At 30.4% G+C, this 21,101-nt stretch overlaps 1 protein-coding gene across 2 annotated transcripts; it reads right to left on the reverse strand.

Moving 5' to 3' along the window:
- Nucleotides 1-1,007: 1,007 nt before the first annotated feature.
- On the reverse strand, nt 1,008-20,646 carry LOC148604551 (scaffold protein ILK-like). Of its 2 annotated transcripts, XM_088551200.1 has the most exons (13): nt 20,225-20,646; nt 18,952-19,117; nt 18,274-18,369; nt 16,140-16,236; nt 14,708-14,788; nt 13,864-13,949; nt 12,362-12,471; nt 11,827-11,948; nt 10,309-10,430; nt 9,766-9,840; nt 6,774-6,873; nt 6,048-6,178; nt 1,008-5,572 (listed from the first exon to the last, which is right to left on the reverse strand). In XM_088551200.1, the coding sequence occupies exons 1-13, from the start codon at nt 20,311-20,313 to the stop codon at nt 5,423-5,425; spliced, it is 1,425 nt and encodes a 474-aa protein (XP_088407326.1). In that variant the 5' UTR covers nt 20,314-20,646; the 3' UTR covers nt 1,008-5,422. The 2 variants fall into 2 exon arrangements, with proteins under 2 accessions (XP_088407326.1, XP_088407327.1); XM_088551201.1 differs by lacking the exon at nt 9,766-9,840 and having other exon boundaries at nt 20,225-20,639.
- Between the last annotated feature and the right edge of the window lie 455 nt (nt 20,647-21,101).

Consider the following 21,101-nt stretch of genomic DNA (forward strand, 5'->3'; position numbering starts at 1 on the left):
CTAAACCAAATATATTATGAGTTATATCTGAGAAGTTACGTCTTTACACTTAAAATCAATTCAAGACTAACCTTTGTGGTCTAAAATATTGCAGAACAAAATCATAGACATTCCGAAGCTTTTACTGGAGTTATATAGTTGAATTCTATGAAATACTTGTTTTAAGCCCCTAATTCTAAAACGGTTGGGCTATCATCACCAAAATCAATACCACCCTTCCTTTGGTAGTTAGTAACCTAGTTTTCCTGTGATAACTTGAGTAGTAGTTGGTGATCTTTTTAAAATTTTGTAACGAAGTGTATACTGACGAAAACGACACTGACGACGACAATGAAACGCCATACCAACTTATTGGCAGTCGTATAAAAATGATTTTGAATGATTGAAGAGAATTGATGAACAGAAGATTTGTTTTGTCTCAACAAACCTATAGTGATACAGATCAGTTAAACTTGTGATTTTCAGACAAGCATGCATGGCGACATTATTGTAATAGTTGGTTCAAGTAGAATAGAGTACAAAGATTAAAAACGACAACTGACACGAATTGATGCATTTGGACTTTGGTGCAGTTGAGGTTAAAAATGTCATTTTTGTCAATTTATCACGTACATTGTATATGTTAAATGACATTTTACAACTTATTGCTTTCATTGTTTTCCTTATAATGCAGTATGAAGGAATCTCATATCAGTTATTGATGTCTTTGAAAAAAACAAAAATAGCGATATTGCAATATTGCCTACAGACATTTGTTTCATTTAAAAAAAAAATGTTGGTCACCTCCTCTTCCTTACCTCAGGTGACCGCAACTTTTTATACGAGATTTTTATTATATGTCCATTTGCTCCAATTTCACAGTAAACCAGTCTTTCGGATGACAAATTTGTAGAAAGGTACTCCCCTTTGCTTAAAATCTTAAAAAAACGAAGACTAAGTCGGGAATACCAAAAAGGACAACTGCACTTGTAAGTTTCAATAAAACTGTAGTAAAAAACAAAACAATAAAAGCTTTAAATTTTAATAATGTTCAACACATATCAACAGTAAATGCTAGCATATTAATTATTTCTAATACAATGATAAGCACTCCAAGACATTCTAGATTTCTTAACTGTAACTTTACTTGGGAGGAATTTAAATTTTTATCAAGTTTCAAGTAATCTCATTGATACAAATGGAAAGAAATTAAAAAGAAAATGCCAACTACAAATAATTTCATGATTCTCAGGCCGTTCATTGTCTTTATTCTAGAGAGCTTCAATACCCATCTTCATTTCTGTTTGAAGAAAACAAAAAAGCACCTTTTTATACCTATTTTGCCACTCAGCAATTTAATAAGCACCCTCATCACTTTTTAGTGTCCCCTCCTACATTATCTTTATTGTAATATGGCCTGAGAACCAAAAATAAGGCCTAACAACATTTCTTTTAAATGGTGAAAAGTTTCAACAGAATCTGCACCAAAAAAAAGCAGTTTTGCCATATCTTTATAATAAGTGGTTTTAATTGTATTATCATATCTTAATACTAATGTTATTCATATTTGTAGAAGATTACAAGCTTAGATTTGTATCCAAATAAAATTTTTATATTTCGTGTCATAATGGATTGTTGTCCTCAAAAGGTCAAAAGTTTAGAGAAGGAAAACAGGAAGTAAATGTACCAGTATTAAACACAATTATGATGACATAATAAATAAAAAAATACAAGAATTTCAAGTAGCTTTTCCAAGTATTCAAGATACACATTTTAAGCAGATTTGGGACATTCCAACTAGAATTACCGACCAGACCATTTACATACAATATGTGATACACTAGCATTCAATTGGCACTTCAGTTTTGCATACAGAAGTAAAAAAGTATTTTAAAGACCACACAAATTTAAAACTGAAGCAGAAATTAATAAGGCAAAAATAAAATGTATTACTAAAGCAAAATTGGTTTTGAAAACTTATGTAAAAAGGTGACACCCAATTAATAAATTTCAAATTATTCATCAAATTTCAAGATTTATAAAGAACAAAGTTATAACCAGGATGTTTAACTATATGTTGTAAAAGATTGATGAAATGAATTAAAAAGAAGGTCTTAGTCATCCCAATATTGCCCTTGTAAACATTTGAAAAAAAAAGATTTTTCAAAAACTATGATTACTCAAACAATATATACTAAATTATTTGAAATGCATTTTGACAATTAACCCAGTGACCATTAAATAAATACTCCATTACTGTGTGTTATTTTCACAAACTTAATGCTTTTACCATTTTTCGTTATAATTCAGATCATTTTTCTGCAAAACTGATCTTGGCTGCAGGTGATTAGGAAATTTATTATTATGCAGAATAAAAGATCTTTTGAGAATCCAACTTTTTATAGCAAACTAATTTTTTTGTCAAAGTTTTTTCTTGAATGAGTAAGACTTAGTATAAATAAACACGTTTCGAGAAATTCTTCATTTTTCAAAAGTTTCACTTATTTGCTAAAAACTTAAACTGGAGAATAACCTGAATCTATATATAGATTATCAGACATTGTTCAATTAAGTTATGGTTATTATAAGAAAATAATTTAATACCGATTACAATTAAGGATCAGTTACTTATATCATTTTACACCATACAGCAGTGAACTCTGGTCCTATAAATAACCTATGGAGGATCTCATAAAAAATTAAAAGAGTAAAATAAGCCACTAGTCATTGGGTCATATTATCATATTGCAGTATCAGCAGTACTTATGATAGAGTTTACTCCTCAAACCTCTTATGAAATGCTCCACTGATATGGTCAAAGGTATATCATCGCCTCTATTCCATTAAATATTGACAAGAAATAAAATATACAGCTTCAAGGTATAATAGATAAACTAAAATAGCTACATTAATCTAAATCTCACTTATTATATCCGGCAGTGATATTTACTGACAATCATAACAGAAATAGCAAGTAGAAATATACACTAATTCAGGGCCTTATCTAGACATCAATGACAAGGAGAAGTTCTGTATGAAAAATATTAATATTGATATTTTTGTCTATGTAATATATTACAAAAACTTCTCCCCGTAAAAGACAAATGGGAGCAGAGGGCACAAACAAGGAGAAGTTTTTGCTCATTTCTCCCTCTAGATTAGGCCCTGCATGATTATTAATCACAGCATCTGATTATTGTCAGGTTTAACTTACATATGAACACTAAAATACAATGGTTGAATACAAGTGAACTTTGACACTTGTGGGTTTCTCTCTATTAATTACTTGGTCAAGAAATCATCCACGATGGTGTGAGTTTCAATTTATGAAGAACACCTATATTTTCTATATAACTTCCAAGAAATTTTTCAAATTGTATAAAACAAGTGACATCTGCAGTAAAATCTGAAATTATTGCATTTTGTATTGTCAGTATTGTGAAAAATGCAGCTGAATTGCAATACATGCCATAAAACTTCTACAAAGGATATTTGATCCTTCTTAATTCTTTTGAAGATGGTTTTTCTCAAAAATACAAACACTGAAAGAAAGTGTTCATCAAAAATCAATAATGTACCGGTACATACCAAAGATAATAAGGCACATGTCTACAAATTGAAAAAAGTATGTATTAATAATGACTGTTATAACTCATTATTGTATCAATCACCTACTCATGAATTTATGGAGGTTGTTATAATTAAAATAGAAACAAAAGAGTACATGATAAGTGTTCCCTTAAACAATACTTCATCAGTAATCACGCGAGTTTTGCACTGCAACAATAATTTAATAGGAAATATTTTACAAACAGGAAAAAATAGCACCAAAATGTCAATTTAAAAAATCAATAATGTGTGCGTCTGGACATGCTGGGGAATTTTTATTGTATATCAGCCATATAAAACAGCACTGGTGACAAATGCACAATTTCAAAACATTTCAAACTTTCAGTAATGAACTTACTTGAGGTTTTGTGGATTATTTCTAATTATATATCATATACGTGTACATGCATAAGATTATCCAAGGTTCTTATATGAAGTACTTCAAAGACTTTAACCCTGGTAAAATTTTGATAAATGAAGTCATAGAAATATTTCAGACATCATAGATAAGTTTTATCAAATTTTGAGGATGTTACAACATAACTTTGCTCCATAATTTTTACCATTTTCTACAACACGTAGGCTGTGCCTTTTTTAAAAATAAGAAAAAAATAGTCCTATTAAAATCGAAGTAAAAAAACTCTGAAACGCCACATTCTGCCATATCTTCAATCATTGTCTAAATGCCTATAGTGATACTAACACTTCTATGACTAGTGGAGATACTGGATTATACACAGTGATCAAATACAACACAGTATTAGAAAAACAGTACAAAAAAACTCCTCTAAAATGTAAAAAAATTAACAATGAGAAAAAGACACCAGAGTCATGAACTTTCAATCTATATGTATATCCTGAAGAAACAGTTGTCAAGTATATTGACTCTTTGCCTAAAAGTGTGAGTGAACTTTCATTAAATATTCTCAGCTTTCATAAAAAAACAGTAACGAGTTTAACCCTATAATTTTATACTAGAGTTGATGTTTTATTAAGAGGTCATTTTACTGTTGAAGAAATGATGATGTGAACAAATATGACATCAATACCCATAATATTTCCTTCTAATGGACATTCACCAATACATATAGAATATGATAAACAATTAACAAAATTATAAATATATTGTATACAATACTTTCATATAGCTTTACAATATATCAGCACCAGTCTGTATTGTTCTGGATTATGAACTGCATGTGTACATTATGGCACCTATCTAGACTGTGCCTAAACAGGTTAACTTAAAAAAAAAAACAACAATTCTATACCTGTGTGCACATTTCACCTACTTTAACAATTAGGCCATCATATTTACCTGTCAAAGCAGTTTGTTCAAAAAAGAAATCAAATTTTTTAAATTATCAAAAAAAAACCACACACATGTACATGTTTTATATTAATTACTAACTCAATAAATTCTTGACTGTATCTAATCTTTCATTTTATGCCTATTCTTTAGATATGGAATATCATTTTATTGTTTTATTCATTTGATTATAAAGCTGTTACCATTCCAAAATTAGATACAAAATGTATCTTCAAACAAAAAGTGTAATTCTCCTTGTATTTATTTACTACACGAACATTATGCTACCTTAATATTATCTACAGCAGTCCAAAGAACTTTTTAATTGTTCAACAAAACTGTATTAAATAAAGAAATTAATTCTGCAAAATATTGAAGCTCTTTTTACCTTTTTTAAAATTGTCACTAGGACAGCTCTAACATTACAAAAGGTATCAATCATAAAACAATTATAACCAGCATCATATGCAGTAATATACATGTTTATAGCAGTACTCAATCATCAGTGAGATAGACAATTCTGGTTTATTTTTGTTTCAATTTCTCTAGAATAGGTATTATCATATCAAACTTGGGTCGCTTGCCTGCTTCTTCGTTCGAACAGATTTTGATGAGTCGTGACATGTGTGAGGAGACACCAGGTGGTAATGATAATCGCAGACCCTCCATAGCAATCTACAGATAAGAAAACATAAGCATCAAAGTAGGTTTTCTGAAAATTTCTTACGTTTTGAGCCAGTTATTAAAAATGCATTTGTTCATAACCATAGGGCTGTATTTTAATTTCTGCATGAGGCTTCCCAGCATTTTACAATTTGCCATTTCTTTTCAAGTTTTGTTCAGATTTCTTGGGAGAAATCAAATCTGCTTCACCCTATGTTGACTTAAACTACTTCTCCACTCTCTATGCTCACTAAAGCTCACGGGTTGAAAATCTAAACTTTGAAACTAGTACCACATACAAAAGAACTGTTTCAGATCTTCCCAAAATTATTAAGTATTTTTTACATTTCCCAATTTGACCAATTTGAGCTTGCAATTCTGAATGAGTCTACATTAAAGGCAGAATGAGACCCTCTAGTTGACATTAACTTCTACACATTTTCATATATCTCTACTTCACAATCCATTAATGTATATACATACTTACTTTCATACCACATTCCATTGGCGACAGATCTGCATGTGGAACTTCTCTAGTCTCTAGTTCCCATAGCAACACAGCAAAACTCCACATGTCAGCTGCTCTTTGGTTTATATCTGATGGTTTACGTTGTAATGCTGTAAAGATGGATAAAACATTTGCTGACACAGTCCTTTCAAAGGTTTTCATATAACAACACTAATATAATAGTAGTCCTTTCCAAGGTTTTCAAAAAAAGTACATGCAAATTGACAATGTTCTACTGAAAACTATGTTTCCTAAGGACCAGTACATGTATGTACAAAGTAGTATTATACATACATGTATAGAAATGTCTAAACAAGCCACACAATGACAAATATAAAGTGTTTTATAGATAGATCACAGCAATATAAGTTGAACAAAGAGTATCACAAATTTTAAAACTTAATCCTGCATTTGATATTATCAAACATATATGTTTGGATAATTCTTATGTTCACAACAACATCTTGTCCCATGATCTCCGTCCAACAATGTTTGTACCTAGTTATAAAACTTCACTGCCTTAACATTGAAAAATGAATGGAGCTAAAAATTTGGACCAATATATCATGTACCAGTAACAAATTTATTTTTAATATTCTAAACATTGCCTTCTTTTCAACTTTATTAGTTATGCTATACGACTATTTTATATCATTTAAATTTTCCCAAGATATACAGCAAAAGTTTATATAAAGATAATATTACCTTCTGGGGCCATCCATGCTGGACAGAATAACTTTCCTCTTTCATGGAAGGAAAACTTGTAATCTGCCATATTAATTCTTGCAGTCAAATCTTCATCAATCTTTGAAATAAATGAAGAGAATTCATAGAAACATTACAACATAATGTGTTAGGGTCCAGATGAAGAACAGAACATGAAATAATTATTTCAATTTACAGCAATAACAACAAACTTCACAACCAAAAGAAACAATGTTTTGAAACAACTTTGATTCCCCATCTGGCATTTTTTAGAAAAGGCCAAAAATAATATGTCTGTTACCTGCTACCTTACCTACCCTCGGTTTTTGTGCCTACCCTAAACATTTTATGGCCATTTTGCCTAAATCACCGTTAAGTCTAGATTGTTACCCCATTAACTCAGTGTAAAATGTTCTTAAAAAATAAAATAATTTTCCCCCCTACCTACCCTATTTCTTTCTTGCTGGTAGCAGGAAACAAAAACATTCCTTTTTTTTTGCCTAACATATAACTAGTGAAAGGCCTACTGAAAACTTGACTCAGTATACTGTTGTCTATGTATACCGAGTCTCTATATGGTGTATATTCTATATAAACTTAAAAATAGAAGACCAAAATGCATTCATATGAAAATCTTTGTAGTCTCAACTTTGCAGCATTTATATCACATGAGATTTTCAACCCTTCAGGTAATATTAAATCCTTCATCAGAAAGTGTCTATAAAGGTCTAAATCCTTTCAGGACTTGTAAGTGCTATTGTAGTTTGATCCACCACTCAACATTATAAACAATGGAGAAAGATAATGGTGTAAACATTGTGCAAACTATTTATCTTACAAACACTAGGTGTACATTATATATTGCCAGAATATAGTGTATTAAGATATTATGTGTACAATATTTACATGTATTTCTATGATGGGAAGTCTTATTTACATTTATACAGATATGATTGAATAGGTAAGTTGTATTAAGGTGCAATTACAGTTTGTTTATTTGAATACATAGACCTTGATTTAATATTTTCAGATAAGCCAATGTTTAAGTTTCAGCAATGATATGAAGAAAACTTCACTTAAAATTTATTATGGAAGGTTTCTCAATTGTATCAAATACAAGGCCAAGCCACCAAATTTGGTTCCCAATGAAATGGAGATTTCCATTGATGTGTATACTGAAAACCTAAAAACCATGAATTCAAGAATCCATGAACTTGTGTTTCTTCCCTAATCCATGAAAATTTGTATCCACAAATTAAAGTACTTTTACAGTAATTTGAACTTGGATAGCTCATGCATCCTTTTTCAATCCCATAAGACAAGCAGTAGCAACTGATAGTCAATTCAGAACTAAATGCATTTCACAAATGTACATGCATTGATCCATGAGAGTTGATAATAGCAAAATTCCAAGTTTAGTCTATGTCAATGTACAAGTGAAAATTTCCTTCCTACATATACTATTTCAAATAAATGCAAAATTGCCTGCCTTAATTGGATATACCAATATCAGTATCCACCTAAAAACAGTTAAGATCCTAGGAGCCAGAATTTTTCACCTGGAAAAATCAGATGTCAGACCTCAACTAACACTGAACATTGTAAAATATCTTTCAAATGCACAAATTCTTACAGCAATAAACCTTGGAAAAAAATGTTAAGTACGAGTTCCTAAGAATCATTTCTTTAATTCAAATGTTTTAAATCTTTGACAGTTTACAAGATCAAAGTCAAAACAGCAAAAGTTGTGACCTTAAAGGACAATATTTTAACTGGGACTTTAGCCAAAGAAGAAAAGTCACATTTACTTTTTTGTTGCCTCATTGTTTGGGTGAACTTTAAATCAAGGTGATGAGTTACTTTAAGAAGGGAGTAAAATCATAATAAAAAAAAGGAAATGACAAACACTGTTTGTCTGTTCAATATGATGTTAACAATTACAGTGATTTGAAATATAAGATAAAAAAAAATCAACAACACATATGTCCATTCAAGAAATAAATATCAATCATTCACTGCACAAAAATGAGAATTTTCTACAAATAAAAAGTAAAAAATTCATGCTAAAATATCATACATTTCAGTAATTTACAATAACATAACACTAAAAAATTGACTTCCCTACCTACAAACCTATGAATTCGACAACATAAAACAAATGCACATGGAAATTGATTTTTTTACTTAATTACCGTTAAACCTTTTTCATAAATTGGGAAAAAAAATTCTATATAACGTTGAAGCATTAAGGGCTATTCAGTTCTCTGTAAGAATCAGGCAGTGGCTGAAACAAGATGAAAAAAAAATCACAGAAGCCTTTCTTTGAAGTCAAGTTCAAAATGAAATGCAGAAATGGCATTCATTTCTATTTTGAGTGTCAGTCATTTGAGGTATAAATTATGTAAGATGAATTGGAATTTCATATCAAAGGGAGATAACTCAGTTTTCCCATATCCTTCTAATGTAACTTCTCTTCAATAGACGATGTACTATGTACACACACTGTCAAAATTGTGTGTTTTTTCCTGAACATGATTCCTTTTTTTTTCAATTTTGCCAGATACTAACAGATTCCAGTACTTCATTCATAAGTTTGAAGTGCACACTTTGATCAATATGTATTCTGTCCATTTGATTAGGCTCTAAATTTTTCCTGTTTTTTTTTCCTCTAGAAAAGAAATACTATCACAAATATACTTTATTAGGCCTCAGAAATCTGTCTCAGGGAAATTATCCTTCTAAATCAAATACCTGCCCAGCTGATAACTATAAAAACCTGTGTTCATGTTTGAACTTGGGAGATATTTTCAAAAATCCACTTAACTTCTACCTACTAATTATTCCTATAAATTAACACTTGGTCTGCAGATTACACTATAGCTATTGACTACTCAGTAACATATAGATGCTACCTAACACAAAAAATTAAAGTTGAATGTTAGTAACAGGGTTTTAATTCACGCTATGTAACAACTGGGAGGCATTCTTTTACCCTGTTAATGACTCCTTCAGTTTTTCTGTAGTACTTAGGGTCATCAATATTAATCTTAGCTAAGTCTTCATCAATCTAAAACGAAGGCAGCATATTCATGTGAAACAAAACCTTTTAATGCATTGTTTTCCTTTTAATAAAACCAGTGATAGCAATGTCTGATGATGGAGTAAATTTCAAATATCTGTCTTTTTCATATCCTAAAATTACAGACAAAAATTATCTGTTAAGTTTCCTAGAATCTTGGTATCTGAAGTTGACCGTAGACTTACATGACACCACCAAAAGCCAACAAAAAAGCACCTCTAACATTGAATTTTCACTTGAATACAAAAACTTCATAAAAATGAGAAAAATTAATAAATCATTTCTATTTCATTCTCAATTCAACAAAAAAAAAAATTGGCATTGGAAAACTACACCTTGTCCAAAACAGTTTGCTATCATGAAAAAATATTCCAACAAGCTGTAGAAGTATATCCTCATAAAGAAAAATATTTTAGAAAAGTAGTCAGCATGCATCAATAGTGGAAGAAACATTACCATAATGTGTTTACTAGTGATAACTAGATCTGGTATCAGAGGCTCAAGTGTGTGAAGGAACTCCATTCCTCTGGCAATATCTATAGCAAATCTGAGAGCCTGGTTCTGGTCTACCACAATACCTACAATAAACAATAGGATGGTGTCATGATTCCATAATTATTGGATTACCTCTCTTTGTATGCTTATGTGAACAGTAAGTGAAGGTTAATTTTGAATACTTTGTGCAAGTGTTAGTTTTATTTTAACATTCAAAGTTACAGGTATTTCAATATATTTGGTAACGTCTGGTGATTATTATAAATAAATGTGTAATTCAAAATGTAATCCTTGACACAAATATTCCAGCATTTGCCATTACCAACAAGATTGGAATTAATAATAAAAGCTTCCTCAGAGTAAAATTATTTTTAACAATTTTTACCATATCTAATACAAAACTGTTCCTCAATAGTTATGTAAAATACATGAAACCAATTGATCAAGCAAATTTATAGACATAATTTATAATCTAAGTGCTGTTAGCACTGGAGGGTTGTTATTCATGTGAAAATTGTAGCATGAACAAAATTTCAAAAGACTATGTGATGTAAAAAATATGTAATCAGACATTATCATTTCCCATAATCTTTTTTTTTTCTATAAATGGGTATAAATACCAATCTTAACTACTGATATCTGAAGTATAAAATGAAATCAATAGTAAAACAGTATCCAACTTCACACACATTTACAAAGTTTGTTTCATTTCACCTTTGTCCAAAATTTTAAACCAGTCCAAAAATTGATTTGCATTTACATTCAAAAACTATTTTAAAAGAGAATTAATCCCACACAAAAATTATACTAAAATGAAACCAATTTCAGCTTAAGATGACAATTTCCTTGATAAGAGTAAGATTTTCCAAAACTAAACCCTTTTATCAATTTGAATTTTCCCACCAAGTTTACTTGGTTTAAATAACTGGTCTTCACTTCTTGTAAAGTAATCATAAAATATTAATGACAGGATTAAAATTTTGACTGATAGATGTGTTTAAATGGAACATGCTAATCACATTTCATGTTTCTTGACACAATAATGCAAGAACTGAATTCCCAAAATGCAAATTCATTATTGAACATCTTTAAAGGACAAAAAGGAATCTCTCAAATCTTCAGTTGATTTTAAGACACAGGTAGATATTAACTTTATTTGCAGAAATAATAGAATATTATCGAGCTAAATAATTGCTAGAAACATATTTACTGGTTATAAAAATTGTATAGAATGAAACAAAAGGAATTACATTTGAACTATATTTTTGTGTAGTGAACAGAAATAGTAGGGAAGTTCCTGAAATAAACCAGTGACATAAGGTATTTTGATCTTAAAGATCAAAAACCCCAAAACTAAAATATTCCTTTTCTACAACATAAAACAATGTCTTCAGTTGCCAATAAAATTCCTGCTTGAGTACTGCAATATTAATACAATACTTCAAATCACTTCCTATATGCTTTTGTCTGTGGCGTTACCTGTTTCCCCATGTAGAACATTAAACAGGGAACCATATGGCATGAACTGGCTTATAACCACAAGATCTGGTGGCTGATTGCAACAAGCCAAAACTGGAAGAACATTGGGGTGGTTGAAGATTCTAAAAATAATAAAAAAGACATTTAAATTTATGTTTTCAGATAAAATGATATACTTTAATAGATGTCTGACAAACATTTCAGACATTGCTTGGTTGTTACATGCTACTTTTGTAAACTTTTTAGGTTTATTTTTAATGTAGAATAGTCAATTTTGATGCCTAACTTTTGTAGTATTTTAACCAAGTTTCACTAACATAATAATGGGATTAGAAGCATGTTAAACTGCAGACTTGATTTCCTAGTAGGAGAGACACATACCAATTTTTTTTTATGTTTCATCTATCTACCAATTAGATTTTAGCAGAATCATTTGAATGTTTCAATCAAAAATTTCTGTTTTGTCCCCAGACATTATCCCAATACACTAATATGGATCATAGAACCCTACCATGATAAATAAAAAGAATTTTACCTGAGTCTAGGAATTTCTTCCTGGAAGTCTCTGGACATCCTGAGAGTACATTCTCTAACACTGAGTATTTTTGCCACTATATCATTGCCTTCCCATTGTCCTCTGTATGTCTGAAACAAAGTATCAAATAATTTCTTATTGAATATTCACAAAGTTTTTCTTGTTTAAAGATCATATATGCATTGAAAATATTTTTTAAAAAAATGCATAATGCAGCTTGATATGGCCACAAAGGTTTGACATAGGACAGTTTGAATCAAGCTTGATACAGCTCTACATTAAGATTGTGATTAAATGTTTAACATAGTACAATTTTCTGAACAATATGGAAGTAGTGAAAGAACCTTTATATTTTTAATTAAAAACCATAAAGAATAATGCAATTTATAACATTTTTATCAGAAACTAGAATAAAACAAATCGTCCATTCACTTTCACTCACGCTATTCCCAGTAAACCAGGAAAATGTTTGTAATACTTAATTTTGTTGAAGTTAAGCCCTAACTTCTAAATAGTAAAGATCTTAATCCTCTTATCTATCAAAGCAATTATCATGTGGTGTGGAAGTGTGTAGTACAATGCTCTATAGATTTATACATTTTTACTCAAACTATTGTCTGGAAACCAGAAAAATGCTTGTTTTTGGCCTACAATTATAAACTGGTTAAGTTCATAACCACCTCGATAAATTCCAGACTGACATTTGGGGTATGTGTAAACTTGTTGTAAAATTTCATACAGATAGATACAATTACATTTATCAAGTTCATTTCTATAAATTTCTTGTTTTGGTCCATAGTTCCTTAGATGTTTGGGTTCATTACCTTCAAATTCTATACATAAATTCATTTGCAACTTCAGTATGTAAACAAACATTTTAAATAATGCTACATGAAACTGAATGGTCATTAATGTCTGGCTAATAAAGAAAGCTTCAAAACTACATTTATCATTATCTGTATCATTTAAAAATATGGACCAATCTGGATACCCTAAAAAGCAACTTAACAAACCCTAGGTCTTAAAAACCACTTCTGGGTCAAATGGCCACCCCCTCATGTAGTACCAAAAACACCCTGAACCTAGATCTATGCATTGTAAGTGCACTATTTGTGTGCATTCTGATTAAAAGTAGTCAAAACAAAGCTGAGAATGTGTACTTTAATTTCATATTTGTAATTTAATACAAATGTGTATTAATATTGTTTACATGTGTGGGTAATTTGCCTCCATGCTGTCAGTTAAAAGAAAAGGTAAAAATGTTGATTTTCAGTATAATTTATTCAAGAAAACTGTGTGAAGAATTTCTACGATTATTGTAAAATTAGCATAATGATTTTGAAAGCTTTTTTTTCAAGCTTGACAATGGTATGTAACCAAAAGATGTCATTTGTCTCGGGAATTCACAGTAGAACTTTGAAAATTACTTTTATATCATGTAAAGTAATGGGAACATTACAAATGGTTTAATATTGAGACTTAGAACTCTATATCAGACTTACCTCCCCTGAATGAGTGACTGCTACCTGATTACTAAGGTTTAATTGTTTTATATCTATACCAGTATGTCTTGAAAGTAAAGCATCTCCTGTTAAGTAGTAGAAAAAAAATTATGTACAGGAGTTTATTTATTGTATCAACAGACATCAAAAGTATATCTACAATTCTCCATACACACAAACAACTCTTACTTACTTACTAACAAAATTAAAAGTCGGGGAAAATCGAACATTTCCGGTTTTGGTTGTTATTCAAATTTCGTAATTTTTCATTTTAAAACATACTTCAAAGAAAGAAAATTGTTAGAAACAATCAACATAAGTTTCAAAATAATCATTTTTAGCTGCAAAAGCATTCAATAAGGAGGGTTTGACAAAAAAGGCCTTTGTTACTTTTTGGTTTTTAGTTGTTTCATTTTAATCTCTAACCATGTTTTTATAAGAAAGAAATATTGTACAACCTATGCCTAAAACATGTCATAAAGACATTTAAACTTGATTTGAAGACTAAATCTTTTAAAATTCAATACTAAAAGTTGATGATTATATAAACTTTCTTTCAGTAACATTTCACTTATGGTTTGTTTGTTTACATTACACAATCTCTTTTCTCTTACAAAAATCTTTTATTTCTTGACCAAATCTTATATATTTATGTATAATACGCACCCCACGATCTGGAAATTATTTCTATGTAAAAATATGCACATTATACACACCAAAATATGGTACTGTATTCTCATAAATTGCTTCCAATGAAACAGTGTAAAATCAATGATTTCAAACAGGAACGAAATCTTAGGGATCATCAAGCATCTTGAAAATATACTATTTTCAGTGTACTTACTACTCCTAGTTTTATAACCTAGCCAGCTTCTGTCTTTAAAAGGTATTTTCTGTAAGTCTTGGCCTAACTGTTGTGCTCTTTCTGAAAAAAAAATTAATTTCATCTTATCAATATTTTCAATACACAGTATAAAATATAAGCTAACCAAATACAAATAAGAACATAACTGGCCCCAGCATCAAAAAACTTGAAAAATACTTTAAGTCCAAAAAAGTTCGTAACTGTTTGTGATATCACTAATTCAAAGAAACTGATTGGAGTTACCATCGAAACTAAGGATATTCTCAGACTTGTAAATATTTTTTTTTTACTTTTGTGGTGCTGGGGCCTGGTGTTTAAGAAATTTTTCAATAAGGAAATACCACTTCAATGAGTTTAATTAATACTCTAGTGTTCTAGTAAATGAAGAGTCACTGCAGGACAATAATTATAATACTTCAATTAATGCATGCAAGTTTTGAAAGAACTGTATCTTGAAGTAATAGATTGAGTTCAGTAGTTCATTTTTTAAAATACTGTCAGAAAAACATGAACACAAGAAACTGTTTTATTTGTTATTAATAAATCAGTATTAGAAGGAATAAATGACAATGTATTTCCATTGGAGACATCATCTTGTCCTTGCAAGCTCAGCTGATACAATACAATTTTGTAGTTTCTTTTAAAAAGAAGGAGACAAAAGAAATATGTGAGCCAATGCCTACTGCCCCATCCCAACTTATGTATATGGTCAACATATATGTTGTATAAACAAAGTCATCAACAGGAAATGTTACCATCCAAGCCCATCATTCCCAAGACATGAAACACCATTATAAAGCTTTTGTCAAAATGCATGTATTAAGTGGCTGAAATAATTATTTGCAGAAAAACTGTTATGAATAAATTCAGATTGAAAGGTGTACAGACAGAAAGACAAGATGAAAAACAGTATAGGGCTAAAGTGTAGTCCTAATCAACAGTATAGGGCTAAAGTGTGGCCCTAATCAACAGTATAGGGCCAAAGTGTAGTCCTAATCAACAGTATAGGGCTAAAGTGTGGTCCTAATCAACAGTATAGGGCTAAAGTGTGGCCCTAATCAACAGTATAGGGCCAAAGTGTAGTCCTAATCAACAGTATAGGGCTAAAGTGTAGTCCTAATCACAGTATAGGGCTAAAGTGTAGTCCTAATCAACAGTATAGGGCTAAAGTGTAGTCCTAATCAACAGTATAGGGCCAAAGTGTAGTCCTAATCAACAGTATAGGGCTAAAGTGTAGTCCTAATCAACAGTAGTATGTTGGTGGAGAAAGACAACACATTCTATCTATGTTTTGTATAAGGTTTGACTGATTTGGGTCATTTCCATAATGTTAACATAATCACTGTCATTGATATTGAAATTAACAATTCTATAAACTTAATTTACCTGTACTTTAATCAAATCATCATACCTTTCAGTATAGAGGCCAGTTTCGGTTTTGTTTTCTCAAGAGGACTTTCATTAAATTTGTTACATATACCAACTAAAGCACCATTGTTCACCAAGTCCTAAAAATAAAAAAAATAAATGTAATAGAAAAGTTTAATAATTAACAAAGGGAAGGAAGTTTTGTGATATTATTCATGTGTCCCTGAAAATGTAAATATGATATGTTTTGAAATCAATGTTAGAGTTTGCTAGATGAGTGAATAAAATTATAACACAAGAAAATTAGTATTATCAAAAATGTATTTATTCTCAAGTCATTAAAAGTCCATGTTTTACTCAGTTTTAGTTTATTTTATATTCATATCAAGTTTGAATTGATCTAATTATTGCTTTCATTAGAAATAAATAGTCCCTCTTTCTGCTAATTTACCAGTTATTTTGTTTTAAATTTTCTCTTCTAAGCTACATAAAAGCTTCCTTCATTACATGTACCAAAACATGTTTATATTTACATTTAGTAATTTTTTTCAATTAATAAAGGATCATTTCAGTAATTTGAATCCCCCTTGGTTTTATTTAATATTAACTTTAATTATTTTTTTTTATAATTGTGTATTTTTTTTTCAGATCCTGGCTAGAACACTTGACATGTACATTTACTTTATAATTGTCAGCATACATTACAAGTACATGTAGCAATTTCAAGGATGTAATTTGTAACTGTTTTATACACAAATATGCTAGAAGTTAAAAAAACTTGCCCATGACAATGTACTGAATGATAAGATACTAGAAAGAGATATTAATATCGGCACTGCATCATGTTCATCACAATTAATCATAATTTAAAAACAAAATGCTAAACCAAAGCATGGATAAATTTATGCAAAAAAAATAATAGTCTTGTTTCCTGTAGCAGCAAGAAAAAAATAGGGTAGGTACAATGTAGCTAAGGAAGTTTTATTTTTCAAAAACATTTTATATGTGTTAATGGAGACACATTCTAGAGTAGGTAGGGTAGCAGGAAACATATTATTTTTTTGGCCTAAGTAAAAAGGTAACAATTAGTGTAGTAGGTGATGAGTAAGACAACCCAACATCCTATACATTAGTGTAGTAGGTGATGAGTAAGACAACCCAACATCCTATACATTAGTGTAGTAGGTGATGAGTAAGACAACCCAACATCCTATACATTATTGTAGTAGGTGATGAGTAAGACAACCCAACATCCTATACATTAGTGTAGTAGGTGATGAGTAAGACAACCCAACATCCTATACATTAGTGTAGTAGGTGATGAGTAAGACAACCCAACATCCTATACATCAAATAATACTGTCTTTATTTTATAGGGTCTGGTTTCCTTTTTGATTTTACTCTTATACATTGCATACACATGTACATATGATGATACATTGACAATGAACATGTATGCATCTCATGTAATTAGTATATGTACATTATTTCAATACCAGTCCATATAAAATTCAGATACTGCCTATGGAATAAGTAATTCAGGATGTAGAAAAACCCACCAGACAGTCAATGCTTTTTAGGTCTACATATGATATATTTTTATGCAATGATAGTTCATTCTGTATTCAGATCTGTATTTCTGAAAAAAACATACTTTCATCTCCCACTAAAATCAACCAAATCAGAGGAAATCAAGAACAATAACTCTTGCAAAGAGCAAATTCCATACACAATCTAAATAATGTCCATCTTGAAAGTGCAACAACTGAATGACAAACTAAGAATGGTTATGTGATTAGTATCTTTTTCTGAATTAGAATTAAAAATTAATTCAGTGGGTTTTTGACATGCATGAACCACTTCCTGTCTAATTTTTACAGAGACTGATATGTAATTCAAAGCATCCACTGACTGCATAGTTTACTTTTTTTTCTAGTAGTCTACATAACTTATGAACATGTAGCTGCAAGTAGCTAGCACTAAATGTTTATATATGAACATGTACATGTGTTTGTATAGTAATATGATAGTCAATGGAATGCTTAATGCACAATTTACTAGTACAATGTCTAGTAGGCTCATGACAAGTTTTATGATTTTGATATACTGTATTCCTGGCTAACAAATCAACACATCTTTACTTTTTACATATGTAAGGTACCATGCAGAACACTTACCTCAGCAATAGCATTTTGGTTCCAGAAACATGCATAATGTAGTGGTGTATTACCGTGCTCATTTACAGCATTAATATTGGCCTTGTTGTGTAGCAGCTGAAATTAAAGAAATAAGACTATACTTTTTTTTATTAAACAAATGCCTTTCAAAATAACCATGATTGTAAAACAATAGCCATCAAGCCATTGTACAACTTGTGTGCATGTACAATGTTTTGTGCTCATGGTTCATGTACTTGTACCTGTATATACAAGAATGAGGAATTTTTTTTAATGTGAAACTTCAAATGGAATCACACAGCAGTCGCATATACATGTATGTAAATAATTGTTAAATATTAAGGACTGATTGCTTGAAAAAATAATTGGTAATTGTGGTTGAAAAGATATTTGCAGACTAATACCAATACTATAGCCAGTACATATACTGTAGACTGGCATACTACTTGTGAGGACTCAATTACATGTCTTATTCCAAACCAACTTGTTAAATTTCTGTCACTATCTGTACAATGTGTATTTACGAAACATTTACAATGTACTTTGATGTAGCTCTACCTGCAATTATAATGGGGATATTTGCATGATCACAGTATACTAAATTTATTCTCTAGACAATCATTTTTTGCCTAGTAATGAAAAACTTCCAGTAAACAAAATACAATATCTACATCTAACCATCATAACAATATCTCTGTGGCCATGGCTAGCAGCAAGGTGTAAGGCAGTGTCATCTCCCATGTTGGTAGCATTTATCCTAGCACCTCTAGCTATCAACATGTCAACTATGTTGGTCCTACCTTCCCTTGCTGCCCAGTGCAGCAAACTAAAACGATGGTCATCTCTGTAACAGAAATGAAAGCATTTTATATGTTTAGCTGAGAATTAATTTGTAAATGTTTATTGATGTACATTGAGTCTGGGAGTGTCATTTGCAATTACAATGTACATGTATCAAGTAGATTTCACATGTATTCATAGGCAATTAAATGTATGTTTCAATGGAAATTTCATTATAACATTAACTTTGTCAATGAAACATTTTCTCCTATAACGTGGTTTAATCAGACTAGAATTCAGGGGTAGGCAAGCATTTAGAATATTTTTTTCTTAGGCATTAAATCTCAATTTTTCAAAGACAATAATACTTTTGCAACCCTACTGAAGCAGAAAGTAATGGATCGGCCACTGTTTACAGTATATCATGATTTTACAGTGTACTTGTACATACATGTACAAGTAGGTCAGATTTTTTTGTAATTATACAAATGACTCAAGTTTCAATTCATGTTCAATATCACTTTGCCTTTGATGAATAAAAAGTTCCATTCACTTCATGAAAACTAATACAATTCAATTAATTGAAAAATACAATGGAAGATATTTGACAAATTCTGAACAGGTGTTAATATTTTTTATTATCAAGAGTACACATAATGTACTTTATTAAGATTCCAATCTCCATCAACAAGTGGTTGTTTATATTTCCTGAACAACATTTTTGTGTAATGAGGGCAATATAGATAACTTCTGTCAAATCAAATAGCAGTTTACAGCTGTTCATTCACAACCATTTCCTGAGTGGGAATTGTTGTTATAATTCCCAATTGTTTTCTTTTTTGATCAAATGTGTGACTTCACACAATTTACAGGAAATTAAAATCAAGGAAACAATGTAACATTTCAATTTTCTAAAAGCAGGAAAAGTTTCTGCAAGCAATAGATTTATCAAGGTAAAATACCCTTTAGAAACCTCTGCCTTCCCATATCCTTGTAAGGAATTTGCATGGACCAATCAGCATCACTGTGAATCACAAATGAGGTACCTAAAGGGAACGATCTTAACCATACACAATACACAAATTAAACACTAAAATACCAGCATGCAGTATTGTAACCTAACATATAAAATTTAAATTGGTTTGAAAGAACGATTTATTCCCGATCTTACCCTTGATTGAGATCATTCTCTGTGTTGTCAAGCCAGACGCGAACATGAAAAGCATTCCCCTCTCGCACTTGCGTAAAAATGTCTTCCATATCAATTAACTACTGAAACGACATTAAAACTTTACACTTCATACGCAAAGAAATCACGCAAATAAAGTTCAAAGTTAGTAAACAAATGAAAAATCACCACTCGTGGAACAGGGCTTGGCCAGAGGGTCGTAGATATTGCGATTACAGATAAATTAAGTCCATTTGAGGGTACTCTCCTGGCTACATAGTTCTACTACGACGATAATGTCTATATAAAATCCAGAAGTCCACTTATATCCTAAAATATAATTGAAAGCTGGGTTGTCAACTTCACAACCCTCTGTTCGGCCTCGAGAAAGTTTTCAGAGATGTCTAACAACACAAAACGTACCTAATATGTTTTTGTTTGTTTGTTTTGTTTTTTTTTTTCAATTAAAATGATCTTACGATTAATTTTAAGATAGGTCTAAGTGATAATTAAAAGTAGTGTTTGCAAAACAGTTTTAAATCATTCCCTTTTTAAATGCAAGACGAGTGTAATTGTGTTGTTAATCAATTTCAACTATATTTTGGTATTTAGATATCATAAATATAACAAAACATAAAACCGCTTTCCAAAACAGATACGATCGAAATCTGGTAAAGAATTAGTTGACGTGTAGGGCTTCTCGAAAATAAATATGTGAACTCCCTTTCGATTTTCTTAATTTTTAGATTTTTTTCCTTTATCTATTTTTTATTCTTTGGAGTTTTTGGAGTTTACCTAAAATGGGGCTCTCCCAGCATTGCCCACGTAAGCAATTTTCGTGAAACTTAATTATTTTATTTTTTAATAAAAAAAAAATTAT

Source organism: Perna viridis, chromosome 10 (genome assembly GCF_037379345.1).
Source record: "Perna viridis isolate PV_CMFRI_1.1 ecotype Kerala chromosome 10, ASM3737934v1, whole genome shotgun sequence".
In the NCBI taxonomy this organism is placed as follows: Eukaryota; Metazoa; Mollusca; class Bivalvia; order Mytilida; family Mytilidae; genus Perna; species Perna viridis.

What these genes read in the sequence shown, in the direction of transcription:
- LOC148604551 (XM_088551200.1), bottom strand. Translation starts at nt 20,313, where the DNA reads ATGGAAGACATTTTTACGCAAGTGCGAGAGGGGAATGCTTTTCATGTT. An exon ending in AGGTTATAAAACTAGGAGTA is followed by an intron (nt 13,950 to 14,707) that starts GTAAGTACACTG and finishes ACTACTTAACAG; the next exon opens with GAGATGCTTTACTTTCAAGA. An exon ending in GAAGAAATTCCTAGACTCAG is followed by an intron (nt 11,949 to 12,361) that starts GTAAAATTCTTT and finishes TATTATTTTTAG; the next exon opens with AATCTTCAACCACCCCAATG.